The sequence below is a fragment of the Carcharodon carcharias genome, chromosome 19 (assembly GCF_017639515.1).
Source record: "Carcharodon carcharias isolate sCarCar2 chromosome 19, sCarCar2.pri, whole genome shotgun sequence".
Classification (NCBI taxonomy): domain Eukaryota; kingdom Metazoa; phylum Chordata; class Chondrichthyes; order Lamniformes; family Lamnidae; genus Carcharodon; species Carcharodon carcharias.
This window is the reverse complement of record NC_054485.1, coordinates 90,560,379-90,588,147: the sequence shown is the minus strand read 5'-3', so window position 1 is coordinate 90,588,147 and position 27,769 is coordinate 90,560,379. Positions and strand designations below refer to the sequence as shown.

At 43.8% G+C, this 27,769-nt stretch overlaps 2 protein-coding genes across 6 annotated transcripts in view; one reads left to right on the top strand and one right to left on the bottom strand.

The window, feature by feature from the left end:
• abcf1 (ATP-binding cassette, sub-family F (GCN20), member 1) overlaps nucleotides 1-1,923 on the top strand; it is a 79,023-nt gene extending 77,100 nt beyond the window's left edge. For all 5 annotated transcript variants that reach the window (XM_041212960.1, XM_041212958.1, XM_041212961.1 and 2 more), the window contains one exon: nucleotides 301-1,923. In XM_041212960.1, the coding sequence (XP_041068894.1) occupies nucleotides 301-467 (167 nt within the window). In that variant the 3' untranslated portion in view covers nucleotides 468-1,923. The remainder of the gene's footprint in view (nucleotides 1-300) is intronic.
• A 682-nt stretch (nucleotides 1,924-2,605) lies between these two features.
• On the bottom strand, nucleotides 2,606-27,478 carry mrps18b (mitochondrial ribosomal protein S18B). Its single transcript, XM_041212963.1, has 7 exons — nucleotides 27,093-27,478; nucleotides 12,851-12,977; nucleotides 10,164-10,261; nucleotides 8,496-8,564; nucleotides 7,104-7,170; nucleotides 6,481-6,540; nucleotides 2,606-4,895 (listed from the first exon to the last, which is right to left on the bottom strand). Exons 1-7 carry the CDS (start codon nucleotides 27,159-27,161, stop codon nucleotides 4,672-4,674), a joined length of 714 nt encoding a protein of 237 aa, XP_041068897.1. The 5' UTR covers nucleotides 27,162-27,478; the 3' UTR covers nucleotides 2,606-4,671.
• Nucleotides 27,479-27,769: the final 291 nt, after the last annotated feature.

Sequence of the window (27,769 nt, the reverse complement as noted above, 5' to 3'; positions counted from 1 at the left end):
GATCAGGACAGGGAACCCTAGCTCTTTTCACCCCTTTCCCTGTACACCATCTCACCTTCACCAAAGTAGAGGACAATGCTTGTATTAACTTAGCACTGGCCAATGCCAATATGCGGCCAGCACTATATAATACACAATATATTAATAGCATGCAGTGCTGTGTGTTAATTCAACATAGACTGATAGTGATACATGACCTTAATACAATATATTGTGTTGATAGCACTAGCAGCCCTGCACTATCTCAACACAGACTGCTACATGGCCTATGCTATAATATTTTTCCCTTTCCTTGCACAGCTGTAATCATAGTGAGCCATGACGCCCGGCTGATCACCGAGACAAACTGCCAGCTCTGGGTGGTGGAGGAACAGACAGTAAACCAGATTGATGGCAACTTTGACGATTATAAGCGTGAGGTGCTGGAGGCGTTGGGAGAGACCATCAACCGCAAGCAGAAGGATTGAAACCCCAGGACTGCAACTTGAGGTCCCTGGGGCCAAGCAGCAATATTGTGAATGAACAGTAGCACTCAATGAAATAAAACTGCAGCAGGATGTGGAGGAGCCCTATAAAGAAGCCTCACATTGTGAGATGCAGAAATTATTTATGATAATCTGCAGCCTTCTACCTGATGTTGTCTTTAATACTTTTTAAAACAAATGCCAAACAAGGAACAATTTTCAATTTATGATCTACAAGTATTTGCTTCGCTTTGGAGCAGCAGAGTGGCCTCTGAGTAATAAAAGATGGTAAAATACTGAAAATATGAAACTCAAATAATACCAGGGCATGGACAGGTCAGTCAGCATCTGAAATGAAGAGACAGATTTAACATTCTGGGTGGGCCCTTCAGAACTGACTTCTGAGTTTGAAGCACTGGCCTCTGCTTTCCAAACTCTGATGGGGCTGTTGCGCTTTTTTAGCAATATCTGTTGTGTATTAATGGGGAGAGCTTTTTGTATTTCAGTTCAGAGATGGGTCCCTTGGTTTGGCTATTGCTTGAGGTTTTTTTCAGTTGAGTGTGACAGCATCCAGCTCCGCTGGAGAGCTGCTCCTTGACAGTTAGGCTAATCCTTTTTGGTGCCTTTCACATGAGGACGATTTAAGGGACACTGCGAGAAGAATAGGACCCAAGGCTGCATTGATGCAGGACCTGTGTTAAGATGACAGCTGTCTCTGTGACCTCCCTCACAGGCCACAGGATATATTTGAAATAAACTGACTAGAAACTAAACTTGTCGCAAAAACCTCTACAGAGGTGGCAGCAACAACAACAATGTCTTTTGGTTAGCCAAGTGTTTCATGTTGTAACATTAAATCAGTAAAAAGATTAGATTATGGATATAACTTAATCCCCGATCTATCAAAGTGCTTTCATGATAAAATTATATTATAATGGAACACACAAGGAAACCAGCCAGAAATTGACATCACTACTCAATGGCATCATCCGAATCAATGTTTAACCCACATTTACCCAAAAAGAAAATCCAGTAATGGGCGGGGGGAGGGGGGTCCCAGTAAGTTGTTATCACTCATGGGAGTGATGTAATTATAAACTGCTATCCAGCCAGAGAAGCTAGTGAGTCACACCAGTTATTTGACTTAATGGCTGTAAAGTTAAATGGAAACCCTGGAACTAGATTTTGTAAGTATTTGGGATTTTAATAGAGAAAATGTGCTAGTCCTGCCTTTTTCACTTGTTTATTGCATTACAGACAGCTCAAGCATACCTGTACTGGTGTCTCAGAATTCAGCATGTTTACAGGAGACCTGAAAGGGTTTCATGTTAAAAGAAATGTAGATGGGGTCTCACAACACAGCAGCAAAGTGGCTTCAGAGTCTCTGCTGGATTCATGTTTGTTCAATGACTGCTCATGTGGAAAATTTGAACTGCCATAAAGGTGCATTTAAAGTTAAGGCATGTTGGACCAAGTTTTACTCTGCATCAAACCAATCTCAAGCTTGCCCTGGAAACACTTGATAGGGTAGTGTATAAGCTGCTTTGTTCTGCATTTAATCCACTTTGTGCCTTCCCTGGATTACTGCTGCCAGTGGGGGAGGTAAGGGAGAAGTGGAGCAGATGAGTGTGTGAAGCAGAGAAAAATGGTCCAGTCTCTGTCAGCACCAATCACCTGCCCCTTTAACGTTTTGTTCCTCAGTCATGAAATATGACTTGTAGCTGCAATTCCCAGATGTTAAGTTATATCTATCTGTGCCACACAAGTGTATGGGATAGCCCTATGGAGAGGCTCAAATCTATTGGATGGGCTGGCTACATGTTGGGCAACTGTGTTTAAATCTGCTTTAACTCCTTGGGTCAAGTTTGGCATGGCATGGTGGACTTGTGATTTTTTTTTGTTTTACCAAGGAATGTTCTACTTTGCATTTGCACTAATCCTGTGCCAAGTAGAAATAACCATTTGGTGCATTTGCTTCACGGGACTTTTTTAATTGAATTGAGAACAAGTACCACAAAAAATCTTTAAGAACATACAAATAAAATTATTTTACACTAAAAAGACATACATGGAAAGATGCTGCTATCTGATTTAAGTATTGTGAATATTTATTAGTTGGAATAAGAGATTCAACACAGTCAAAGAATAAACAGTGGATTTTATTAACTGAAATATTAAAATTATTAGGGCACCTTAATGGTTAAAATTATGCTTCGACTGGGTGTTACACATGGTGACTGACTGATAGAGCCCCTCTGCTTAACCTCATGCAGCTGTTCATTGTCCTTTTCAGCTCATTTGAGGTATTCCCATTGCGGAAATTTATGGTTGAGAGTGCAAAGCACTACTATCAGCTATGTTGCATGCTGGGTTTACAGCAGTAGTTTATAGGCAAGTTGGATTGGAAAATCCAGATCACAAACCACAGAACTTTGAAGCAGAAAAGTTCAGCCTGAATTTCCTCCATAGCCCAGCTGCAGAACAGTATCTCATTGAGACATGGAGTGCATTGAGCCTCATTCTTAAAGCTTTTAACTGCCCATTGCTAACACTTTATTGAATATTCATTACTGAATAGAAAAGGGATGGCTGTATGTGTATGAAATTTTCAATTATCACAATTTACATACATTGGTAGGAGCAATATTTATTTTAGTCTCCAATGGCAGCACATTGAGTTGTGGAATCATTTTTTTTTTGCTTTGGTTTATCTGGCCCAATTTTTCTCTCCCCGTATTTGAGTCTCAAAGCAAAATATGAAAGTAAGTGTAGATTTTATTTTTGTCTGATCTACTGCATGTGCTCTGCTAGCAGGGGCATATTCCATTTACCCTACTGCAAACAGCTTTGCTGTGGGTTAGCAGAGATGAGACTGCAGGACCACACATCCCTGCCCTCAGTCTGCATAAGGGTTTAAAATCACATAAGGAGACAATGGTAAGCTTTGGGCTACCTGCATAGGCTCACAGGGATCATGCAACACTTAATTGTTGATATTGGCCTGGACCACCGTGTTTGCTTGGTTTGCACACCTCATTTACCACAGCTGCCTTGGAGGGTTGAGAGGTATGTCATGCGCTGAAAGCCTACTGACTTTGTCTACCTTCCCCAAAAGAAGAGTCAATAAGGTGGGCACTAGCAAGCAAGGTTTTAAGCCCTCATAATCAGGGATACAGCAGCACAATTTGATGACCATAAAGTGAATGAATTACCACCCTCCTCAAATCATAACAGATTATAGCTTATTGCCAGCGCATCACAGTAGCCAAAAATCCTGGGATCATTTGTCTTCTCAGACTGGCCTCAAAGTAATGCCTTTTCACAACATTTAGCCCAGAAGACAGTCCACTATTCTTGGGCCAACTCTTTGGTACAGTATTCCAATTAGTTTCACCTTCCCTGGCTCTTCAATGTAGCCCTTCCAGGTATTTATCATATTCTCAGTTATTACTAACCCTGTTTTCCCCCATCCTTTCAGACAGTACATTGCAGATGATAAAATACATTTTTTCTTTATTTCCTCCCTCTTAATTACTTTGCATATTCTGAAATTTCTGTCCTTTGATTAATTTCTTATCATTAATACTGCACCTTTAAAAGTAGTAAAACATGCCCAGGCACTTCACAGGAATGTTTCTATTCAGTAAGCAGAATTAAGATAAAAGCAAAATACTACAGATGCTGAAAGTTAGAAACAAAAACAGAAAAGGATGGAAAAACTCAGGTCTGACAGCATCTGTGGAGAGGGAAACCAAGTTGATGTTTCGAGTCTATGAACCTTTTTTGTTTGTATAGCAGATTTAAGAAAAGCTTCTACTCTTATGAAAAACCCCTTAAAATTTTGAATGCCTTTTAAACCTCACCTTTTTTAAAAAACAATTTTAGTCTCTCCAGAAAACTGAATTCCCCCTCATCCATGGTACCATCAAAGTAAATCTCTAAACCCTCTCCAAGCTGTCATCCCCAAAGCTCTGCTCCCTCAACTATAAATGCTTAAATATTAAATATTTAAATTATGTACAGTCCAATCTTCAAAATGAAGCAGCTCTGAGGCAGGATGTTTAGTATCAATTCCCATTCCATCACAAACTCCAGTGAGTAGGCTGGATCATTGACTGCTTTAATTTTATTCTGAAACAATTTTAGCCAAACGTGCAGAACCACATCCACATAACTTGATCAGTAGCGGCTGGGACCATTTCAAAAGCTATGACGTTTTAGTTGAAGTTTGAGTGACGTTCTCTTTTAGGAAGGGTTTGTACATCTTACGAATCCGAGCGATCTCCTTCTCAGGCGGCTCCTGCCACTGATACCAGCTGTACCAGGGGCCCTCCTGCCAGGGTGGGGGTGGAGTTTTTCCCACCGCCCCATGGGAACCAGAGTAATCGTCCGGATTGATCTCAATGTGCGGGACTTGGAATCCAAGCAAACCTGCAATAGAGTGCGGGACATAGAATTAGCAGCAGCAGAACAGGGGGTGTGTGTTACCAGTCGAAATGGGAGAGGCGCATTAAACACAACTCAGGAACTGAGCCTTGAATAATACATTTATTGCTTTACTCTTCATTCCTACAATGCAGTTGGTCTCTAATCTGAAAACCCAAAAGACTCAGTGGGGTTCAGCTCAGCCATGAGGTTCCCAAGTGGCAGTTAATATTACACTAAACTGGACATTCAATTGTCAGTTGGTTAAACAAAAACAGTGGACATCACAGCTCTGCTTTTTGCCTGCTGATCGATCTCTTGCCCATTTCTAGCCATAGGTTGACAGGAAGCAGACTTGTTTTCCCTCACAGAATTACCTGGAAAAACTCAGCAGTTCTGGCAGCATCGGCGGAGAAGAAAAGAGTTGATGTTTCGAGTCCTCATGACCCTCAGTTCTGTTGAAGGGTCGTGAGGACTCGAAACGTCAACTCTTCTTCTCCGTCGATGCTGCCAGACCTGCTGAGTTTTTCCAGGTAGTTCAGTCTTTGTTTTGGATTTCCAGCATCCGCAGTTTTTTTGTTTTTATATTTGTTTTCCCTCACCCTATCCCTGATAGTTCACAGCGGCCCTGTTGAAATCGACCGGCTCAGCATAGAGCAGCAATACAACATGGGATCTTTGTGATCTTGGAGAGAGAGAGAGAGGGAGAGAGAGAGAGAGAGAAAAACACCTCATAGATCATCACCATTAATACCAGCACCGTGTGCCTTCATGTTATCAAACATCCCAAGGTGTGTCAAACAAAATTTGACACAAAGCCACATGAGAAATTAGGACACATGACCAAAAGCTTAGTCAGCTAAGTTTTAAGGAGGGGAGAAGGGTTTAGGCTTTAGCAGCTGCAGGAACAGCTAGCAATGGTGGAACAATTAAAACTGGGGATGCACAGGAGGCCAGAGATGGAGGAAAAAAGAGTTCTTGAAGGTTTCTAGGACTAGAGGAGGTTAGAAAGATAAGTTACCAACAGGCAGGATGTGCGTCTTTGATGTTCAAGTCAAACTTGTAAAGTGGAGATCAATGAGGATGAATGCTATGCATTAGTCTTCAGCAATTCTTTGAATAGAATCTTATTTCCTCACTGTGCTAAAACTGAATCCCTGTTGCAGAGATAAAAGGACATTGTGTACCCCCACTGCACCACCCAATTTCATTCCTTCATGTGTGTTCTGCCAGAAGGCAGGTCCTTGGCTCATATTCTGCCGATGCTTTATCCTGAGCTGGTTTCTTGGCAGTGGTGGTTTGCCATTGCCTTCCACTCTCAGGGGCAGGGAGAAGAGGCAGGTCCCAAGTCTATCTCAGCCAGAACGTGAGTTGAACCCACACAATTGGCATTAATCTGCACCACACGCTAGCTGTCTAACGGGCCCCCATCACTTAAGACCCGGGGTGAAATGGTGGAGTCAAACTTATTACACTACAGCAGAGGTTTAAATTCAGACAATTCACAATGTAATTGGAGCAGGATTTCTCCCCAATCCTCTTCCTTTTCTTTCATTTATGCTTTGTGTTCCCCATTGCCCAGGCTTCCTACCGTGATCCTTAGCATCCTGTATCGCTTTGGTCAACTTCTTATACTGTTTCATACAAATACCTAGGATCGAATGAGATGAAGCAGAGTTATCACTCAGTAAAAGAACAAAAACACACCCCGACTACCTGTCTAAGCCAAAACTACGGGATGAAGAACCGAGTGATCAGGGTGCAACTGAACGACAAATATTCCCACAAACTGCTCAATATCAGGGAAAAAATGGCAAGCAGAGGCAAAACTCTTCCATCTGTCCAACTACTCCACCCAGTCTCCGAAGTGGAAAGGTCAGTGTCTGATCCACTGCCCCCATTCAGTCTCCGAGGGGGAAAAGGACAATGTCTGACACACTGTCCCACCCAGTCCTGGGTTTGGAGGGTGGGTAAGGACAATGACTGACAAACACAGTTAGAAAACTTATCCACTCTGGCTAAGATTGACTCGTTTATTGACTTGGTGACCTTCTGGTCTGTTGGGTTCAGCAGCAAGCTAGATAGCTTCATTCAGCCATGAGGGAAGCTGATTTGCTGAATGCTTCACCGATTTTGTGAATTCAAATTTTGCTTAAACGTTGAACTTGTGTGTACTGAAAGTCATAATTAAGCAGCGATGAATCAAATGCTTACCAGTTCTGGTCGGATGATACATGACACCAGAGTGAGAACAAATGAATTGTTCCAGGAGCTTCACATTCTGCAGGAAATGGAACCCAGAGTCTCAATGGTACATCAAACAATTAGGACAATATAAACTCAGCCCTAGTTTTGCTATTTACATAATGATATAAATCCTGAATTGCATTGAACGTACAGAATCAGGCCATTCAGCTCAATGGATTTGTGCTGGTGCTTATACACCACACGTGTCTCCTCCCATTCCACCTGCCTCATTTCAGCCCATCAGTAAGTCTTTCTATTCCCTGGTGTCTCATGTACTCTCATCGAGATTCTTTTTGGAAGCATCTAAGCTTCAATAGTCCCTATGGAATTCCGCCAAATCCAGCTTGATGCCACCACCAAACACATCTTACCCTCTCACCTCCGTCAACATTCCTTAGGGAGTGTTCCCTCTGTGACACCCTGGTCCACTCCTCCATCACGCCCAACTCCTCATCCCCTTTCCATGAAATTGCAGAAGGTGCAACACCTGCCCCTTTACCTCCTCACCCATCACTGTCCAAGGCCCCTTTCAGGTGAAGCACCGCTTCACTTGCATCCCCTTCAATTTGGCCTACTGTATTTGTTGCTCTCAATGTGGTCTCTACATTGGGGAAACTAAAGGCAGACTGGGTGACTGCTTTGCGGAACACCTTCACTCAGTCCACAAGCATAACTCAGACCTTCCCGTCGCTTGTCATTTCAAACATACCATCCTGCTCTCATGCCCACATGTCCGTCCATGGCCTGCTGCAATGTTCCAGTGAAGCCCAATGCAAACTGGAGGAACAGCACCTCATCTTCCGATTAGGAACCTTACAGCCTTCCGGACTTAACACTGAGTTCAACAACCAGGCAATGAACTCTCTCCTCCAACTTGACCCCTTTTATAATTCATTTTTAATTTTTAAAAAATATATATTTTTAAAATCCTTTTTTTATTCTTTTTCCCCTCAACCCCCTCAGGGCCATCTGTCACTTGTTTCTATGTTGTGCTTTGACAGGGCACTCACCCTTGTTCTGCTAGTAACACATTATGCCGCTATCAGCACCTTCTTTAGTCCTTAGCACTACAATTAACACTCCTTTTGTCTTGTGTCCATGACATCTTTGTCAATCTCTCCTGAGCTCCCACTTATCCAACCTCTATTTTGTTCCACCTGATCCAACCCCTCTTAAGCAGTATAAAATCCATCATATTTCTACTTTGCTTTAACTCTGAAGAAGAGTCATACAGACTTGAAACGTTAACACAGTTTCTCTCTCCACAGATGCTGCCAGACCTGCTGAGCTTTTCCAGCATTTACTGTTTTTATTTTACATTTATTATAATAAAACCTGCAAGTGTTTGGAAATGCTCACCCTGTGGTCAACCTGAATCTTCGGATCCCGACATATTGGGCAGGGATTGCCACTGAGCTTATCCCCTCTCTGCGGAAGAAAAGCAGCTCATTATAATAGGATCATTTTAACAGGAACAGAGGGGCCTGGGGATTTACGTACACGGATCTTTTCAAGGTGGCAAGAGGAGCAGCACTCAATTACACAGAGTCCACAGCACAGATACTCAGCAGGTCAGACAGCATCAAGAGACAGAAACAGAGCTATCGTTTCAGGTCATGTTGCGTTGACTCTGTCTCTCCCCACAGATACTGCCTGGCATGCTGAGTATTTCTAGCATTCCTTTGTGTGTTTTTACCTTGAGTCTTCAGTTAAATTCAATTCGAATATGGTTGATCTGCGCTACAACTTAATTTATCTGCCTTTTCTCCATATCCCTCGATACCTTTCCTTCATGAAAATCTACCAATCTCAGTCTTGAGTATTTGAGTTGACCTCATTGCCTTTCAGGGCATCAGGTTCCTGATTTCCACTCCCCTTTTAGTGCGAAGAGGAGATTCCTCATTTCACTCCAGAATGACCCAACTCAAATTTTAACGTCTTGGCCCCTTTGTTCTCTATTCCCCCAACACAGGAATCAACTTCTCTGGACCTACTCTATCCAATCCCTTAAATCAATTGAAACACATTGATCAGACCATCCTTCAACTTTCCAAACTCAGGGGAATACAACTTGAACTTGTATGAGACACTAGTTGGACCTCAGTTGGAGTATTGCGTACAGTTCTGTGTGCCACAATTTAGGAAGGATGTGAAGTCATTAGAGAGAGTACAGAAGCGGTTGACTAGAATGGTTCCAGGGATGAGAAACTTCTGAAGAAAGATTGGCGAAGTTGGGATTCTCTTCTTTGAAGGAAAGGCAGCTGAGAAGAGATTTGACGGAAGTATGCACAATCATGTGGGGTCTGGGCAGAGCAGATAGGGGGAAAAACAGTTCCCACTCGTGAAAGGATCGAGAACGAGAGGGCATAGATTTAAGGTAACTGGCAAAAGCGACATGAGAAAAACTTCTCCCACACAGCGAGTGATTAGGAATGCACTGCCTGAGAGTGTGGCGGAGGCAGATTCAATCGAGGCATTCAAGACGGAATTAGATGATTATTCAAAAAGAAACGACATACAGGCTTAAGGGGAGAAGGCAGGAAAGTGGAGTTGAGGATTATCGGATCAGCCACGGTCTCATTGAATGGCGGAGCAGACTCGATGGGCTGAATGTCCTACTTCTGCTCCTACGTCTTATGGTCTTATTAGGTGAGCGCAGGTGACTCGGAGGACTGTGGGGCTGGAGGTGATCACAGAGATAGGAAGCGGCAAGATCTGGGGGGAAGACCTGAAAACAAGGGTGAGAATTATTTTAAAAATCAAAACATTGTAAGAGACCCAATGAGCACAAGAGTGATGGATGAACGGAACCTGGTGTGAGTAAGGACACGGCAGCAGAGATTTTGTATGTCCTCAAGCCAAGTTTATGAAACCCTGCCCTGAATTTAACTCTAGAACCAGTTAAGCACTGGTCTCATTTTGCTCAATCCCTGTTGCAACTTCTTCAAGGCCAAAACTTCATCCTGGGGTCTGGTACACTAACAAAAGCCAAAAAGTGAACAGCCACGAGGAAAGCACTGATCTTACTATGCAGGTTTTTCTGGTCTTCTGAGGTGGGACCCCACCTTTATGGTTCCTCCGATAGTCAGCCCAGACTGGCTGTTTGCCATATCGCTCGACGTACTCTGCAACAGAACACAAAGAGAGAGAGAGACTGAGGGACAATTTATGCAGAGTGACTGCAACACTGAATTGCTGTCTTTCAGTAACTGGATTTCAATTTATACTAGGAAAGGAGCAATGGGATGCAGACTAATCAGGTAGTTATTTCACTGAAGCGTTGGCACAGGCTTGATGGACCAAATGGCCTGCTGCTGTGCTATATGATTCTGTATATTCAAAGAAAAGATACCCACTTGGAAGAAAAGGAAAAAAAAAATCAAGATTTACATGATTGAAATCGCGCTTGGCAGCCTCAACCTCCACAATGCCTTGGCCTGCTAGTCTACCAGCTGTCGTGCACTCGAGTCAGATCACGGTCTCCCTCCAAGGTCTCAGCTCCGGTTAGTGCAGCCTGCTGCAGCATGGATTTGCACCTCTAAATTAGTTGAGATAGGTCAGAGGGGTGAAACAGTTGGAGCCAAGTATTGCCAATTCTGGGTTTGAGGCAGTTCCTGGAGCTTTCATACGAATTAGGGGCAGGAGTAGGCCACTCGGCCCCTCAAACCTGCTCCACCATTTAATAAGATCATGACTCATCTGATTTTAACATCAACTCCACATTCCCGCCTATCCCTGATAACCTTTCACTCCCTTGCTCATCAACAATCAATCTACTTCTGCCTTATAAATATTCAGACTGTTTCCACCAATTTTTCAGGAAGAGAGTTCCAAAAACTCAAAGAGAAAAAATTGCTCCTCATCTCTGTCTTAAATAGGCAACCACTTATTTTTAAATAGTGACCCTAGTTCTAGATTCTCCTACAAGAGGAAACATCCTCTCCACATCCACCCTGTCACGATCCCTTAGCATCCTATATGTTTCAATCAAGTCACCTCTTATTCTTCTAAATTCCACTTTTGTCACTGCCCAGCCTCCCCTCTGCCATTGGTTGCCATCCTCAGGGAGCATGGCCAATCAGAAAGTCAGCAGGGCCTTCTGTTACCCAATTGGATGAGTCTTGACAAGCCAGTCAAACATCCCTCTTCCCTCCTTTCCCTGCACCCCCACCGATCTCCAGTAGTTTTTTTTTAAAGTTTTCTGAAAAGTGTTGGAAAGAAAAAAGGAAAAAATGTCCTGGAGCTTCATCTTGGAGAGAGTCCAGGACAATCATGGAAGGTTGGCAACAGGTCACCTGCTCCTGGGTCATGGAAGGCAGAACGAGGATATGACTCAGGCCGATTAGGGTGTACAAAGTTGGCATGGGAGTGAAGTCGAGATGTGACCTCATCTCTGCCACCGTCTGTATGAGATACTGATGGCGGATGAGCAGTAACATCTTCGACACATCCCCTTTCTGAATGGAGCAGGATTGTGAACCCGGAATGCTGCAGCTCATCCTTCATCGTATGAAGCAAGCAGGGAGTGTCAGGTCAACTGCCTACATAGTCCCAGAGGGGAAAGGACAGTGTCTGACCCACTGTCCCACCCAGTCCCAGAGGGGGAAAGGACAGTGTCTGACCCACCGGCCCACCCAGTCCCAGAGGGGGAAAAGGACAGTGTCTGACCCACCGGCCCACCCAGTCCCAGAGGGGGAAAGGACAGTGTCTGACCCACCGGCCCACCCAGTCCCAGAGGGGGAAAGGACAGTGTCTGACCCACTGTCCCACCCAGTCCCAGAGGGGGAAAGGACAGTGTCTGACCCACTGTCCCACCCAGTCCCAGAGGGGGAAAGGACAGTGTCTGACCCACTGTCCCACCCAGTCCCAGAGGGGGAAAGGACAGTGTCTGACCCACTGTCCCACCCAGTCCCAGAGAGGGAAAGGACAGTGTCTGACCCACCGGCCCACCCAGTCCCAGAGGGGGAAAGGACAGTGTCTGACCCACCGGCCCACCCAGTCCCAGAGGGGGAAAGGACAGCGTCTGACCCACTGTCCCACCCGGTCCCTCATTGTTCATCAAGTTCTTTTGACAGCATCAGGTTTGGTCCAAGGCCCACCAGTCTCTGAAACTAGCAGGAAGAAAAGTTACTACTAAAGTTCTAAGTAGCCGTAAATCTGAATCTCCCAAAATGTTCAATTGCTGAGTCAATGGTAGGCTAGCGCAGGTTAAGTTGTTGCATTCAGGTACATTAACCATAGTCCTTAAAACAAAGTCATTGATTCATGCACAGAGCAACCTCCTGGACAGGCAAGGCTACAGGCATTTGGAAAGGTGCCCAGTTGAAGTCGCAGCTTAGTTACCCCCATACTCCTAAAAGTAAGTGACATTGCTCTATTTGAGACAGTATGTGGGATATCACAGAGCCAGCCTTCTTAATCAGTGAGTAACTGAAATCAATTTCATCTATGTCAAGTACCATTAGTTTAATCGTAGATGCCCTAAGCCCACATTCATAGACTTATGACATTTAAGCAAAATTTGAAGGCTTGCTTTCATCTTTCTGGTGAATTCTGCACCGATCAACACAGGGTTAGGGATGGCTTCCAAGAGAAACCCACAATCTGAGCAAGTTTCCACTTATCACTGTGCATCACTGAGCAGTGTTTGCCTTCATTCACAGTGATGGAGTCAGTATAGAGCATGACTTGTCATTTAAATACGCAGCAAGAACCTTCGCTCTGCAGGTATTCCCATGGCCGTTCCTTGTAGCGAGAGATCAGGTCGAAAGTGGTCTGGTCCGATGCGGTACTGAAAGGCCGGCAAGCTGGTTGCAGCATCCTCCATTGTGAAGTCGCACTCTGCAAGCAGGGCAAAGCAAAGCAGAGAAATTAAAACACTGCAACACGATATCCGATTCTCCATTCCCCCTCTCATCTCCCTGTCCTCAGCTTCCTACACTGTCCCAAGGATGCCAAAAAGAGAAGCCCAAGGAACACTACCTCATCTCTCAATTAGGGCACTCAACAACTTTCCAGACTCCAAAGAGTTCAACTATTTGACATCATATACCCACCCCTCCCTGTTTCTCCCCAGACAGCATTGCCAATAATGGTTCTCCATTACCATTTCCAATTCCTCTAGAGGCATCTTTTGTTTCACTTTTTCCCATTGCCTCTCTCTTTTACCTTGCACCATCCTTTGTCATTTAGTCACTCGTGCCCTCCACACTTTCCTCCCCTCCCCAACCTTTCCCTGCGGACTTGTCCAAAACCTGATATATCTCAACCTTTGCCTGTTCTGATGACTGTTCAATGGCTTGAAACGGTTAGCTCTGCTCCTCTCTACATCGACACTACCTGACCTGCTGAGTGTCTCCTGCATTTTCTGGTTTAATCCAACCTGGGACCTCATTGAGGCATTTTGTGAGAAAGTACAAAAGGGTTTTGCCCCACATCAAAGCTAGGCTGTGCCTGCACACTGGCTTTTGTCCTACACAATTATCACTGTTGCCTCCTGTCCTCCACAGTGACATTTCATTTTCAGATTTGCTGCTGAGCTGTCACCTGTATATTCTTTAAAAACTTTTGGGTAGCAGGGACTGTCTCCCGCTTTGCGGCTGACTCCTGGTTTTCGCACCGTGCCCAGGGTCTGTCCCCACCCCGTGAATCCCATTCGGTACTTTCCGTCAATCCCATTCGGTACTGTCATAAGTGCCATTTCCAATGCTCTTTTAAAAATCGATATTTACTTCAGCTAATAACCGTTGTTGAATGCCATCATCGTGCACACGGCCGACCAAACGATCCCTTAAGATATCGTTTAGAATCTCCTCACAACGTTCAGTTAGCTGTTTCAACTGCACTACATACGTTGCTATGGTCTCCCCCGGGGCTCTTACTCTCAAATTAAATCCGAACCTCTGCATGATTACAGAGGGATTGGGTTGAAAATGACCCTTTACGAGGTCTACCAATTCGCAGAAGGTCTTCGAATCGGGACTGTTCAGGGCCGTCAAACTACGGATTAAAAATTCTAAGTTTTACTCCCAAAGACGCTTAGGAGAGTTGCTTTCCTTTTTTCCTCCGCTGTTATTTGCTTGGAAAAAGAAACTGAGGCATTCTATGTATTGACTCCAATCCTCTGTGGATGAGTCGATGGAGTCGATCATATATGCATATGGCATATATGGCATGCCTGTTGAGTATATTTTCCCTTTCTTCTGTTCAAAACCAGAAACTCCCATTCACTGGGTGAGGGACAGCGCTGGAACCAATTTGTCCTTGTCACCAGTTGTTATGGACTTGATTTTTCCAGACAGGTTTCTCATGAGAAACAGTGCACTTTCTTTACAGGGCTTCAGCAGCAGTTACATGCTTCCATCAAGATCCATAACTAGACAAACTCTACCCCTAAGGTTCTCTGTGCTTTAGGCTGATTCATTCACGCTGTCACATGTTACTACACAACTTAATAAGTCTTAAAGCTACAGTCACTACACTCTTTAAAGCTACAGTTACTACAGAGCTTTGCTCTGTATCTAACCCATTGCTGTACCTGCCTTGGGAGTGTTTGATGGCGACAATGTGGAGGGAGCTTTACTCTGTATCTAACCAGTGCTGTACCTCCCCGGGATTGTTTGATGGGGACAGCACACGCTGTATCTTTATCTATAACTCATTTAAAATAGAGGGGATTTGATAACGGCTGAAAATCATGAAGGTTTTTGACAGAGTGAATATGGAGAAACTGTTTCTAGTGTCAGAAGGGTAACAACAGAACACAGATTTGAGGAAACTGGAAAAACATCCAGACATGAGGAATTGGGAATCTTTACTTAAAAAAAAATTCACACACACAAAACACACACACATCACGATGGGATGTATGGCGCAAAAGGGAATTAGACAAATATTTGAAGAGAAGAAGTTTGCAGAGCTATGGGGAAAGTTGTGTGGGGTGGGGGGGTTGGGTTGTCATGGGACTAATTGAATAACTCTCCCTTAATGTTGCAATAACTGTTACAATTTTTGAAAAAGAGGGGCGCGGTGCATTCTCACAGGCAGAGGAACTGAAAGCTGTTTATCGCCCATCCCCTATCCAAAGTAAGGCTGCTGCCACTGTTTCTGTTCAATTTAAAACTACTGAATAACCAGCATTGGCCGTAAAATGTTACAAGATCGCCACGGACTTTTCGGATAAAGGTGATTCTGGTGGATCCATCACGCAACCAAGACCAAACGGAGCAGAGCCGAGAAGGTTCTGGTGAAACGTCCTGTTTTGTTGAAGACTGTACCTCAGGTAGGGTGCGAGCTGCTGTAGGATGAAATCTGTGGCCAAATCCTTGGAAGGAAAGGAGCAGGAATTCTATTGGAGGAAGATCAGAGTCTTGAAGGACTTGGTGGCTGAAATTGGTGCCACATGCACCGTCGGTGGGCTGTCTAGTAAATCTGAGAGCTATCTTTGTTGTATCTGCAATTTTACATGTAATTTGTTATTTATATTGACCGTGATTTGCCCATTAGTTCTTGCTTAATTTATGTAGATTCTGGTTTGGTTGTTAAAGTTATTAAAAAAAAAAGTGCCAGAGCAAAACTAGAGTCAATGGGAATCTGGGGAAAAACTCTCCGCAGATTGGAGTCACACCTAGCACGAAGGAAGATGGTTATGACTGGCCTTCAACAACCATCTCAGTCCAGGGACATCACTGCAGGAGTTCCTCAGGGTAGTGTCCTAGGCCCAACCATCTTCAGCTGCTCCATCAATGACCTTCCTTTCATCATAAGGTCGAAGTGGGGATGTTCGCTGATGATTGCACAATGTTCAATTTGTGACTCCTCAGATACTGAAGCAGTCCATGCCCACATGCAGCAAGACCTGGACAATATCCAGGCTTAGGCCGATAAGTGGCAAGTAACATTCACGCCACCCAAGTGCCAGGCAATGACCATCTCCAAAACACAAACACACACACCCCAAAAAGATAATAAAAGTAAAATAGAGGAATTCTGCCAAAAGGTTAAAAGTCAATGTTTCAAGGGATGGTGCAGCCCTTGAAATGGCATCTGGCTTATATGGTTGGTTTCTCAGCACTAGTCTGTGAAACAATCGCTGACATTTACACTGTTCAAGCGGACCCGAGGAAAACTTGCAGTCAGTCGATTTCAGAATGTAGAGTGATTTCAGAGTAACTTCCATTCACTCTCTGCTTTGGGACTGGGTGTGGAGCTTCAAGAGCTGGTGTGTCCTTTACTCAAGCAGTTGATCTTCCTTTTCTCTCCAAAGCAAAACCAAAAACAGATTTTAAACACAGTTTTCCAGGGATGGCTTATTTTTTCAAAGCCATAAACCATGTGACCCTTTTGTAAACAGTCCACCAGGGTCAAGAGGCTTCCAGCTTCTTTAAAACTGCTTAATTACCTTTTCTTATAAGGTTCTGTCTTTTTCAGGAACAGCAGCAACCAGCATTAACCTTTTAAGGGAGTGTTTTTCAAAAAAAAAACAGAAATTCTTCCAGAACGTCCTTAAGTCACTATCTCCTGTGATTAAAGCGTTTATGACATTAGCTGCTTAAATGCATCTAAGGGGAACCTAGATCAGCACACGAGGGAGAAAGGGTGAAATGTAAAGGGTGGGAAGAGGCTGAATTGCTCCTGTCTGTGTGGTAAAGCTGATGTAGTTCAATATTTCCCTTTTCTATGGATTCCGAGCCACCAACTCCAGGCCTCTCCTCCCAACCCACCCCCTCTTCCTCTGTGGCAACTGTTCACAACCTCAGTGTAATATTTGACCGAGACGAGCTTTCAACCACATATTTAGGTTGCCATTTAGACTGCCTATTTCCCCCTCTCCCACACTGCTAGACTCTGTCCTTGTCTCAGCTCATCTACTAAAAGCCTCAGTTTCTCCTTTGTTACCTCCAGACTTGATTATTCTAACTCACTCCTGTGTCCCACATTCTATTTTCCTTAAACTTGAGGCCATCCAAAGCTTTGCTGCCCTTGTCCTAACTTGCACCGAATCCTGGTTTGTGCATCACCTGTGCTTCTTGACCTATGCCAGCTTCTGGTCAAGCGAAATCTAAATTTTTAGAATTCTCACCATTGGTTTTCACTTCCCTCCATGGTCTCGCCCCTCCCCATCTCTGTAATCTCTTCCAGACTTACAACCCTCAACACCATCCAGGACAAAACAGCTTGCTTGATCAGCATCCTATTTAGCACCTTAAAGATCCACTCCCTCCATCAACAACGCAAACTTTGCTGCAGTGTGTCCTAGCCACAGGATGCGCTGCAACAAGTTGCTGAGGTTCCTTTGACAGCACCTTCAAAAACTGTGACCTCCACCACCTCCAGAAGGACAAAGCCAGCAGGTGCATGGGAACTTGTGGGGAAAACAGAGGTTTGGGTGCAACACGGGATTGACATGCCTGATTTTTGCCCCTCCATTGAAGTCAGGTGCTGAGTAATATTAGATGGGGCTATAAAACCAACATTCCACCTGATCCCACCTGGCAAATTGGGTTCAACTGACCCCAGGTGCCAGGAGGATATTTGATCAGTGGCTTTCAGCTGCCTACGGTCCCGCTGGCATTGTACACGTGAGCACTTTTCTGCAAGGATTGCTGGACAGGAATGGGCAGCAGGAACCCAGGCGTGCTCTCTCCTGAAGTGGCACTCGGTGAAAATTGAAACATGGGTACTTCTGCTTTTAGCGACTCCCTTTCCTCTTTGGAAGAGCCTGAGCCACGGGCTGAATTTTTAGGTGAGCCTTGTGGGCTGTTTTTCACAACTGAAGCAGTTGGGTACAAACAACATTGGTAAACTTTTGTTGTGAATATTGTGTGCAAACCTGGTTGTGTTTGCTGCTAATTGGTAAGCTAGCTGGTAACCACTGTCAACACCACCAAAACTGGTGAGTAAGTTTGTTGGTGCATTTTATTTTTTTAGCAAAGCAGAAATGCAGAGACACTGAGGAACTGTGTTCTCTCAGTGAGCGCTATTGAATAGAACTTGCAGCACAGAACCGGTCTGTGTTCATACTCCACATGAGCCTCCTCCCACTCTCTTCATCAAAGCCCATCAACATTGGGACAGGAGTAGGACGTTCAGCCTCTTGAGCCTGTACCACCATTCAGTCAGATCACGGCTGATCAGCGTCCCAACTCCACCCATCCACTTTGTCTTCATATCCCTTGACTAGCAAAAGTCTGTTCATCTCCTCTGATTTTAAAATTAATTTGAGTTAGCATCTATTTTTTGTAGAAGAGTTCCACACTTCCACCACCTATTTTGTATGAATGTTATGATGCTTGTGGAGATCAACAAACCAAATGAACCACATTTACCTAACGATCCCAATGAAAACCACTGGACAAGTTTTCACTTTTTAAAAGATTCTTTCATGGGATGTGGGTGTCATTGGCTAGGCCAGCATTTTTATTGCCCATCCCTAATTGCCCTTGAGAAGGCAGTGGTGAGCTCCCTTCTTGAACAGCTGCAGTCCATGTGGTGTAGGTACACCCACAGTGCTGTTAGGAAAGGGGTTCCAGGATTTTGACCAGTGACAGTGAAGCAAAGGTGATTATAGTTCCAGGTCAGGATGGTGAGTGGTTTGGAGGGGAATTTCAAGGTGGTGGTGTTCCCATGTACCTGCTGCCCTTGTCCTTCGAAATGGTAGAGGTCACAGGTTTGGAAGGTGCTATTGAAGGAGTATTGGTGAGTTGCTGCTGTGCATCTCGTAGATAGTACACACTGCTGCCATTGTGTGTCAATGGTGGAGGGAGTGAGTGTTCAAGGTGGTGGATGCAATGCTAATAAAGTGGGCCGTTTTGTCCTGAATGGTGTCGAACTTGGGTGTTGTGGGAGCTGCACTTATCCAGGCAACTGCAGAGTATTCCATCACATTCCTGATTTGTAGATGGTGAACAGTCTTTTGGAAGTCAGGAGGTGAGCTACAGAATTCCCAGCCTCTGACCAGCTTTTGTAGCCACAGTATTTATATGGCTAGTCCAGTTCAGTTTTTGGTTAATGGTAACACCCAGGATGTTGATAGCGAGCAATTCGGTGAAGGTAATGCCATTGAATGTCATGGGGAGATCGTTGGATTCTCTCTTGTTGAAGACAATGCTGGCCTGGCACTAGTGGCACAAATATTACTTGCCACATATCAGTCCAAGCCCGAATGCTGTCCAGATCTCACTGCATGCAGGCATGGACTGCTTCAGTACCTGAATCATTGCAAATGGTGCTGAACATTGTGCAATTATTCACTCAACATCCCCACTTCTGACCTTGTGATAGAGGGGTGGTCATTGATGAAGCCGCTGGAGATGGCTAGGCCTCGGACACTTCCCTGAGGAACTTCTGCAACAATGTCCTGGGATTGAGATGTTGGCCTCCAACCATTTTCCTTGGTGCTAAGTACAACTCCAACCAGTGAAGAGCTTTTCCTGCCCCATTTCCATTAACTCCAGTTTGATAGTGCTCCTTGATGCCACACTCAGTCAAATGCTGTCCTGATATCAAGGCAAGTCATTCCCACCACAAAATCAGCTCTTATTCCATGTTTGGACCAAGGCTGTATTGAGGTCTGGAGCCAAGCGGCCCTGGCAGAACACAAACTGAGCATCGGTGAGGTTATTTTTGTGTATGTGCCGCTTCATAGCATTGTCAATGACACCTTCCAACACTTTACTGATGATGTGGAGTAGACTGATGGAGCAGATCGAATTTGTCCTGCTTTATAAGGAGGTGAGGAGTCCCAAAAGACATGTGGTAGTTGCAATGTAGAAAAAAGGTAGTGTCAAGCAGGTGCACAAGCCTAAGGCTATCCATGCTTGGTACATTCAAACATACAAGTTAGGAAAAGGAATAGGCCACTCAGCCCTTCAAGCCTGCTCTGCCATTCAATAAGATCATGGCTGATCTGACTGTAACCTCCCACCTACCCCAGATATCATTTCACCCCCTTATTTATCAAGAATCTCTCTAGCTATGCCTTGAAGACATTCAAAGACTGCTTCCACTGCCCTTTGGAGGAAGAGTTCCAAAAGCTCATTACCTTCAGAGAAAAAATTTCTTCTCATCACTGTCTTGAATGGGTGACCCCTTATTTTAAAACAGTGACCCCTTATTCTAGACTCTCCCACAACAGGAAACATCTTCTCCACATCCACCCTGTCAAGACCCCTCAGGATCTTAAAAGTTTCAATCAAGTTGCCTCTTACTCTTCTGAACTCCAGCGGATACAAGCCTAGCCTGTCCAACCTTTCCTCGTAAGAGAACCTGCCCATTCCTGGTAGTTTTGTAATGCTTCTCTGAGCTGTTTGCAATGCATTTACATCCTTCCTTAAATAAGAGACCAATACTGTGCACAGGACTCCAGATGTGGTCTCAACAATGCCCTGTAAAACTGAAGCATAACCTCCCTACTTTTTATATTCAATTCCCCTCGCAATAAACAATAACAACATTCTTTTAGCTTTTCTAATTACTTGCTGTACCTGCCTACTAGCCTTTTGCAATTCATGCACTAGGACCCCTACATCTCTGCATGTCAGAGCTCTGCAATCTCTCACCATTTAGATAATATGCTTCTTTTTTATTCTTCCTGTCAAAATGAACAATTTCATATTTTGCCACATTATACTCCATTTGCCAGATCCTTGCCCACTCACTTAACCTATGTCCCCTTGTAGCCTCCTTACTTCCTCTTCACAACTTACTTTCCTACCTATCTTTGTATCATCAGCAAATTTAGCAACCTTACTTTCTGTCCCTTCATCCAAGTCATTTATATAAAGTGTAAAATGTTGAGGCCCCAGCACGCATGTCTATGGCACACCACTTGTTATATCCTGCCAATCAGAAAATGAACCATTTAAGGCTCCGTTCCCTCCGGGACACCCTGGTCCACTCCTCCATCACCTCCTACACCTCAAACCCCTCCCACGGTACCTTCCCATGCAACCGCAGGAGGTGCAACACCTGCCCCTTCACTTTCTCTCTCCTCACCATCCAAGGGCCCAAACACTCCTTTCAAGTGAAGCAGCATTTCACTTGCATTTCCCTCAATTTAGTCTACTGCATTCGCTGCTCCCAATGCAGTCTCCTCTACATTGGAGAGACCAAACGCAGACTGGGTGATTTTTGCAGAATACCTTCAGTGTCCGCAAGCATGACCCAGACCTCCCTGTCGCTTACCATTTCAACACACCACCCTGCTCTCATACCCACATGTCCGTCCTTGGCCTGCTGCAATGTTCCAGTGAAGCTCAACGCAAACTGGAGCAACAGCACCTCACCTTCCGCCTAGACATTTTACAGCCTTCCGGACTTAATATTGAGTTCAACAACTTCAGATCATGAATTCTCTCCTCCATCCCCACCCCCTTTCCGATACCCCTTTTCCAATAATTTATGATTTAAAAAAACTTTATATATATTTTTCCTTTCCCACCTTTTTCCATTATTTTAAAATGTATTTCCATCCATTGTTTTATCTCTACCGTTTAGCCTATTTCGATCCCTTCCCCCCCCCCCCCCCCCCACCCCACCCCCACTAGGGCTATCTGTCACTTGCTTGTCCTGCTTTCTACCCTTAATGTCATCATTAGCACTTTCTATAGCTAATATCACCACTGTCAACACCTCTTTGTCCTTTTGTCTATGACATCTTTGGCAATCTCTTCTTTGCCTCCGCCTATCATTAGCCCTCTATCCAGCTCCACCTGTCCCACTCCCCTCAACCAGCTTATATTTCTCCTTATTTCTATATTTCTTAGTTCTGATGAAGAGTTGTACAGACTTGAAACGTTAACTGTATTCCTCTCTGCAGATGCTGTCAGACCTGCTGAGTTTTTCCAGCTATTTTTGTTTTTGTTTCATTTAAGGCTACCATGTTTCCTGTTAGCTAGCTAATCTTCTATCCATACTAAAATGTTATCCCCTACACCATGAGCTTTTATTTTCCACAATAATCTTTGGTCAGGAACACGATCAAACGCCCTCTGGAAATCTAGTGCAGTACTCACCTTTATCCACAGCACATGTGACTCCTTCAAAGAACTCCAATAAATTGGTGAAACATTATTTCCCCTTCACAAAACCAGGCAGAGTCAACATGAAGGGCAAATCATGTTTAACCAATTTATTGGCGTTCTTGAACTTCCAGTACAGAATTTAAGTCTGTTCAGTGGGACAGTGATCTAGGAGTTACAGCACAAGGGTCCCTGAAGGCGAATGAGCAGTGCCAAGAGGCTATTGCCAATGTAACTGAAGTGCTCAGGCACCAAGGTCAATCTAGAATAAAACGAAAGCACACCATGGTGTCCTGGTGCGAGACCCTGGTTAAGCCACATCTGGCGTACAGTGGCCAGCTTTTGTTCCCTGGGGTGATACAAAGGAGTGATCACTAGAATGATTCCCACTGTAACAGCCTTTAGTTATTACAATAGATAGCTCTGGAGGGGGGCAGAAGTATACTTCAGAATGATTTTATTGAAGCATTGAATGCGACGGAACAGACTAGACTGGGCATGTATGTGGACGGATGATTTGAACTAGAAACAGCCTAGGTCGTGCCTGTGAGGGACGTCAGCAGATTTCTCCTTTGATGCAGAGGAAGGGCGATGCTTGGAGTGAGTTGCCAGTTCATTCGCTACAGAGGAGCTGGATGCATTCTTGGCTTCCTGTTATCATGCCTATAAAAGAGAGCATCTGCAGAGGGAGAAACAGTTAACATCGAGTCTGTTTGACTCTTCTTCAGAGCTCGAAGGAGAGTCATACGGGCTCTTAAAGTTAGCTCTGTTTCTCTCTCCACAGATGCTGCCAGACCTGCTGAATTTTTCCAGCATTTTCTGTGTTTATTTCAGATTTTCAGCATCCGCGGTATTTTGCTTTTGACCTATAAAAGAGGGGTTGGGAAACTCCTTCACTGTCACTGATCTGAACACGTTCTGATTCCTTTAGGAATTTCCCATGTTTTTCCCACCCCCAAAATGGCCTAAAGACTCTCTTGGGAGACTACACAACTGGTGGGAGGGAGCTCTAGGGGTTTCCTTGCTCACTTGCATCCTGATTGCTTGGGTCAAGCTTGGTCGACCAAGTCCGTCTTTTCCCCCTCAAGTCTGAGTGCACATAAAGTTAGCAGCTTTCAAAGGCAGACATTTTGCGTACAGGATTGTTCTACAAGACTATCTGCTCTCTTTTCAATGGTACCATGGATTTTTCACAACTTTCGTCCAAGGTCCTTCCCAAAGGAACCCTTCCTTGGATAATGCAGCACTGTCTCAGTGCCATACAGGTGTGACCATCTATATTGTGTCCTAGACTTGGGAGTGGGATTTAGTCCCAGAACCTTCTAGTCCAGTGGCAAACACTTGAATTAAAGTAGAGAATAAGTTTAAGGTAGGAAGAAACGGAGGCCAAATATTCTTTAGTGCCTAAATGGGGTAGGGGAGCAGAGGGAATACAGATGGGTGGCGGAATACAGATTCAACACAGGCTAATAAAGGCCACTAAAAAAACAGCACTAGGGTTAATTTTTAGAGGGCCTGAATTGAAAAGTGGAGAAGTTAAGTTCAACTTGTATAGATCTTTTGTGTACTGAGAGCAGTTCTGGTAAGACCCAAAAGGCACTGGAGAGAGTTCAAGAGGTTTATTAAAATGATGATACCAGAACCAAGTGGAGCCCATTAGGGGAGATGGTGACCTGGTGGCAATGTCATTAGATTAGTAATCCAGGGGCTCAGGCTTATGCTCTGGGGACATGGATTCAAATCCCACCATGGCAGCTGGTGGAATTTAAATTGAATTAGCAAATCTGGAATATAAAGCTAGTCTCATTAATGATGATCATGGCAACCATAGTTGATTGTTGTAAAAACCCACCTGGTTCGGTTCACCGATGCCCATTAGCGAAATAAATCTGCTGTCCTTACCTGGTCTGAACTACATTTGCCTCCAGACCCATAGCAATGTTCTCTGGAATGGTTTGGCAAGCCATTCTGCTCAAGAGCAATTAGGGATGGGCAACAAATGCTAGCCCTACCAGTGACGCCCAAATCTCATGAAAGAATAAAGGAAAAAAAAATCAGGAAAGATTAACCAGGAATTTTGTCTCAAAAAAAAGACTAAGGAGTGATTAAAGTCTTCAAGATTATGAAAGGATTTGATAGGGTAGAGGTAGAAAAGATGTTTCCAATTGTGGGGGAAGAGTTGAGCATAGATACATTTAAAGAAAAAACCCAAAATGTGAAGGAATAAAAGGTTGAGTTGATAGTTTAGAAAAAGGGTGTGAGGAGACACATGAAGCATAAATACTGGTGGGACAAATGGCTTGTTTCTGTCCTGTAGTTGCGATATAATAACTTCTGTGCTATTCAAAAGTCCCAAAATCATTGAGATCAAGTATTTTACTTCACTGCTGTGTGACTGATGTGTATCTCCCACCCAGACAAAAACTCGAACACTTGAATTCCAGTATCACACCAAGGATATAACAACTTATATTTATGTAGTACCTAGATCATAGATTAACACCACAAAATGCAATAATGGCAAAATCAGAAATAAACAGATGCCAATTGAAAGGAGGGGATGCTCAAGAGATCAGAATTAGATGAGCACAAATTGCTTGCGGGGCTGTAAGACCGGAGAAGATTACAAAGATAGGCGAGGCAATGGGAAGATTTGCAAACAAGAAGTGAGAATTTTAAAATTGAGATGTTGCTTAACTGGAAGCCATGGAAGTCAAAGCACATAGGAGCAATAGATGAAAGGCACTTGGTGTGACTTAGGGCTCAGGCAGCAGAGTTTACTCATTTACAGCAGGTGGAATGTGGGACACCAGCCAGGAGTGCATTGGAATAGTCGAGTCTCAAGGTAACAAAGGCATGGAGCAGGTGAGCTGAGGCAAGGAAGTTGTCAGCTGACATTATGGCGGTGGAAATAAACAACATTAGCGATTCTATAAATACATGTGCCAAAGCTCATCAGTGAATCAAATATGATACAAAATTGACAAAGGCATGGTTAAAAAAGGAAATCACAGTTTCTCCGATGGCAAATTATTGACCTGGTTAAGCAGTAAAAAAACTGAAAGTCAGGGATAATGGTTATGTATTCAAATTGGAAAGAAGTGACGAGTGGTGTCCAATAAGGATCTGTGCTGGGGCCTCAACAATTCACTATATTTAGTAAGCACTTGGATAACAATAAAGACCCAGTATTGCTGGAAAAGACACACGTTGTCAAAGCTTTTCATCTTGCACTCATCAGGACAATTCACAAGAATACCAAATGTAAAGGGAACAACAATTTATGCTTCCTGAGAAGTGTGTGCTGATTGGTTGGCAAGTGGACTGATTGGTTGGAGCATTGCTATGGAAAACACACCAGTTAACTGATGACTGACAGTTAACTGCCAAGCTTGGTTTAAATTCAAACCAAGTAGGTCAACTCTGGTCAAGGTATGGTAAAGACCCATTTATCCAAAGTTTGCCAGTAACAAGGACTGACAGTTTAGTAAGTGTTGGAGAGAGGAGCACAGAACAACAAAATAGACATCATCAGATTAAGCAAGTGGGCAAAGCTGCAACAGAAGGACTTCATCACAGGCAAGTGAGAAATCATCTATTTTGGACCAAAAAAAGATGAGTTTTTTTTTTTAAAATGATGAAAAGCTAGTAACAGTGGTGGTCCAAAGAGATTAAGGGATCTATGTACACAGATCACTCAAATGTAGTGGTCAGGTACGAAAAAAAAATCAAAAAAGCTAATGGAATGGTGACCTTTATATCTGGAGCACCAGAATGTAAAGGGGGGAAGCTTCTGTTGTGGCCATACAAAGTTCTGGTTAGACCACACCTGGACTGCTGTATACAGTTCAGAGCACCACACCAAGGATACCTCAGTCTTGGAAAGGAATGCAGTGCAGATTCACCAGAATATTACCACAGCTCCAAGGGTTGAAACACAAGGGAAATTACATGAAGATTAAGAGGTGATTTAAGTAAAGTTTAAGATTTTGAAATGAACTGATAGATTACTTTTTCGACTGGTGGGTGGGGTAGAACAAGGGAACATAACCTTTATCAGAGCAAGATTTTTCAGAAAAAGCAGTAGGTGTTAGCTCAATTAATAATTCTAACTTAGAGTTCAATTTATTTTTGCGGGTCAAAGGGACATGGAGCCTTGGGGGACAGATAGGATTAGGATGTAGATCAACCACAATCTCAAGGAATAGTGGAACAGGCATGAGGGATTGGATAACCTACTCCTGTTTCCATCTTTGTTCTTCTACCAACTTTAGTGAGTTAAATTCAGGCACTCGAGTGACAACACAAGCTCAAAAAGAAGCCAAGCACCAAAATGTTCATGCAATCAATTTCTCTGGGTAATGTCTGTAACAGACAGGACACCAGTTTGTTATCAAATGGAGCCTTCACTCAGTGGTAGCACCCTCAGCTCAGACAAACAATCATGGGTTCAAGTCCCACCTTAAAGACTTGTTGCACATCAGTACTTCCAGATAGTACCGAGGAAATGTAGCACTGATGGAATTGCCAATTTTCAAATTCAACGTTTCACACCCTGTCATGTGAACATTAAGGCCCCCCCCCCCAAATATCATGACACTATTCAAACAACAGGAAAGTCTTCCCTGCTGTTACATAAATCCCAACATCGCTAAAAGCAAATTGCCTGTTTGTGTACCCACCACCCCCTCCTGTTTCGGAGACCTTACAGCTTCACTTCATCTGCTCCACCGAGAAAAAAAAAATTCCCAATAGATCCACAGACCCGAACAGATTGTGCCGTGAGTTACAGCGTGAACCCTGGAAAGATAACAAACGGGGAAGGGTGTCATATTCCCTTGAATATTGGTGGAATTCATTCGTTACGAAGCGAAAGGTTCCCTCAACACATTCAACTAACTTAAGAGCAGAACACCCTTAGTCACAAGAAGCTTACCAGCAAACCCCCGCGAAGCACTTCGATGATCCTGAGCTGAGCCCTCAAGTGGCTCCCTAACACCGCCATCTTGTTGTGCCGGGAGGGTGAAAGGTCACCGTGACACCAGCTTCTTTAAAAATAATTAATTACCTGACAATAAAGTACCCTGTTTGCTTCTTTTCTTTAATAAAAAAATATAACATTTCAATCGTTAAAAAGTCACCTTTTCTTAAACAAGCAAAAAAAAACATTATCCGGTGAAACCCGCGTGAGCTTTGCGACGATGTCACCAAGATCCAAAAACCGTCCCTGAATTTTCTTTGGAGGAAGAAGTTTAAAAATAAAATTTAAAAAACCGCTTGCGGAAAAAAAAACCCATCTCAGTGTCAATGAGTGTTTTGCACTTCACGTTAGCGTGATTATAATAGTTACTGAATTTTTTTAAATCAACAATGTGGTAACCTCATCACGTGACGTGCGTTTAAGGACAGTTGTGTTATCTCAGGAAATAGTTAATTTATTTGTCTTTTTCCCCCCTCTTTGGCTCACAAATTAAAATATACATAATTTCTCGGATCTGAGAGAGAGGGTGAGGAAATTGACATTAAAAGATAAATTAGCCTTTTTTTTAATTAGGGCGGCTTCACTGCGCCTGCGCCAACTGAAAATATCTGCAACTCATGCTGACGTCAGCT

Excerpts from the sequence above, each read along its gene's own strand:
- mrps18b (XM_041212963.1), bottom strand. The coding sequence starts at position 27,161 with ATGGCGGTGTTAGGGAGCCACTTGAGGGCTCAGCTCAGGATCATCGAA. Across the intron at positions 8,565-10,163 it reads AGACCAGAAAAACCTGCATA|AGAGGGGATAAGCTCAGTGG; the intron begins GTAAGATCAGTG and ends TTTCTTCCGCAG. Across the intron at positions 6,541-7,103 it reads GTATCATCCGACCAGAACTG|GTATTTGTATGAAACAGTAT; the intron begins GTAAGCATTTGA and ends ATTCGATCCTAG.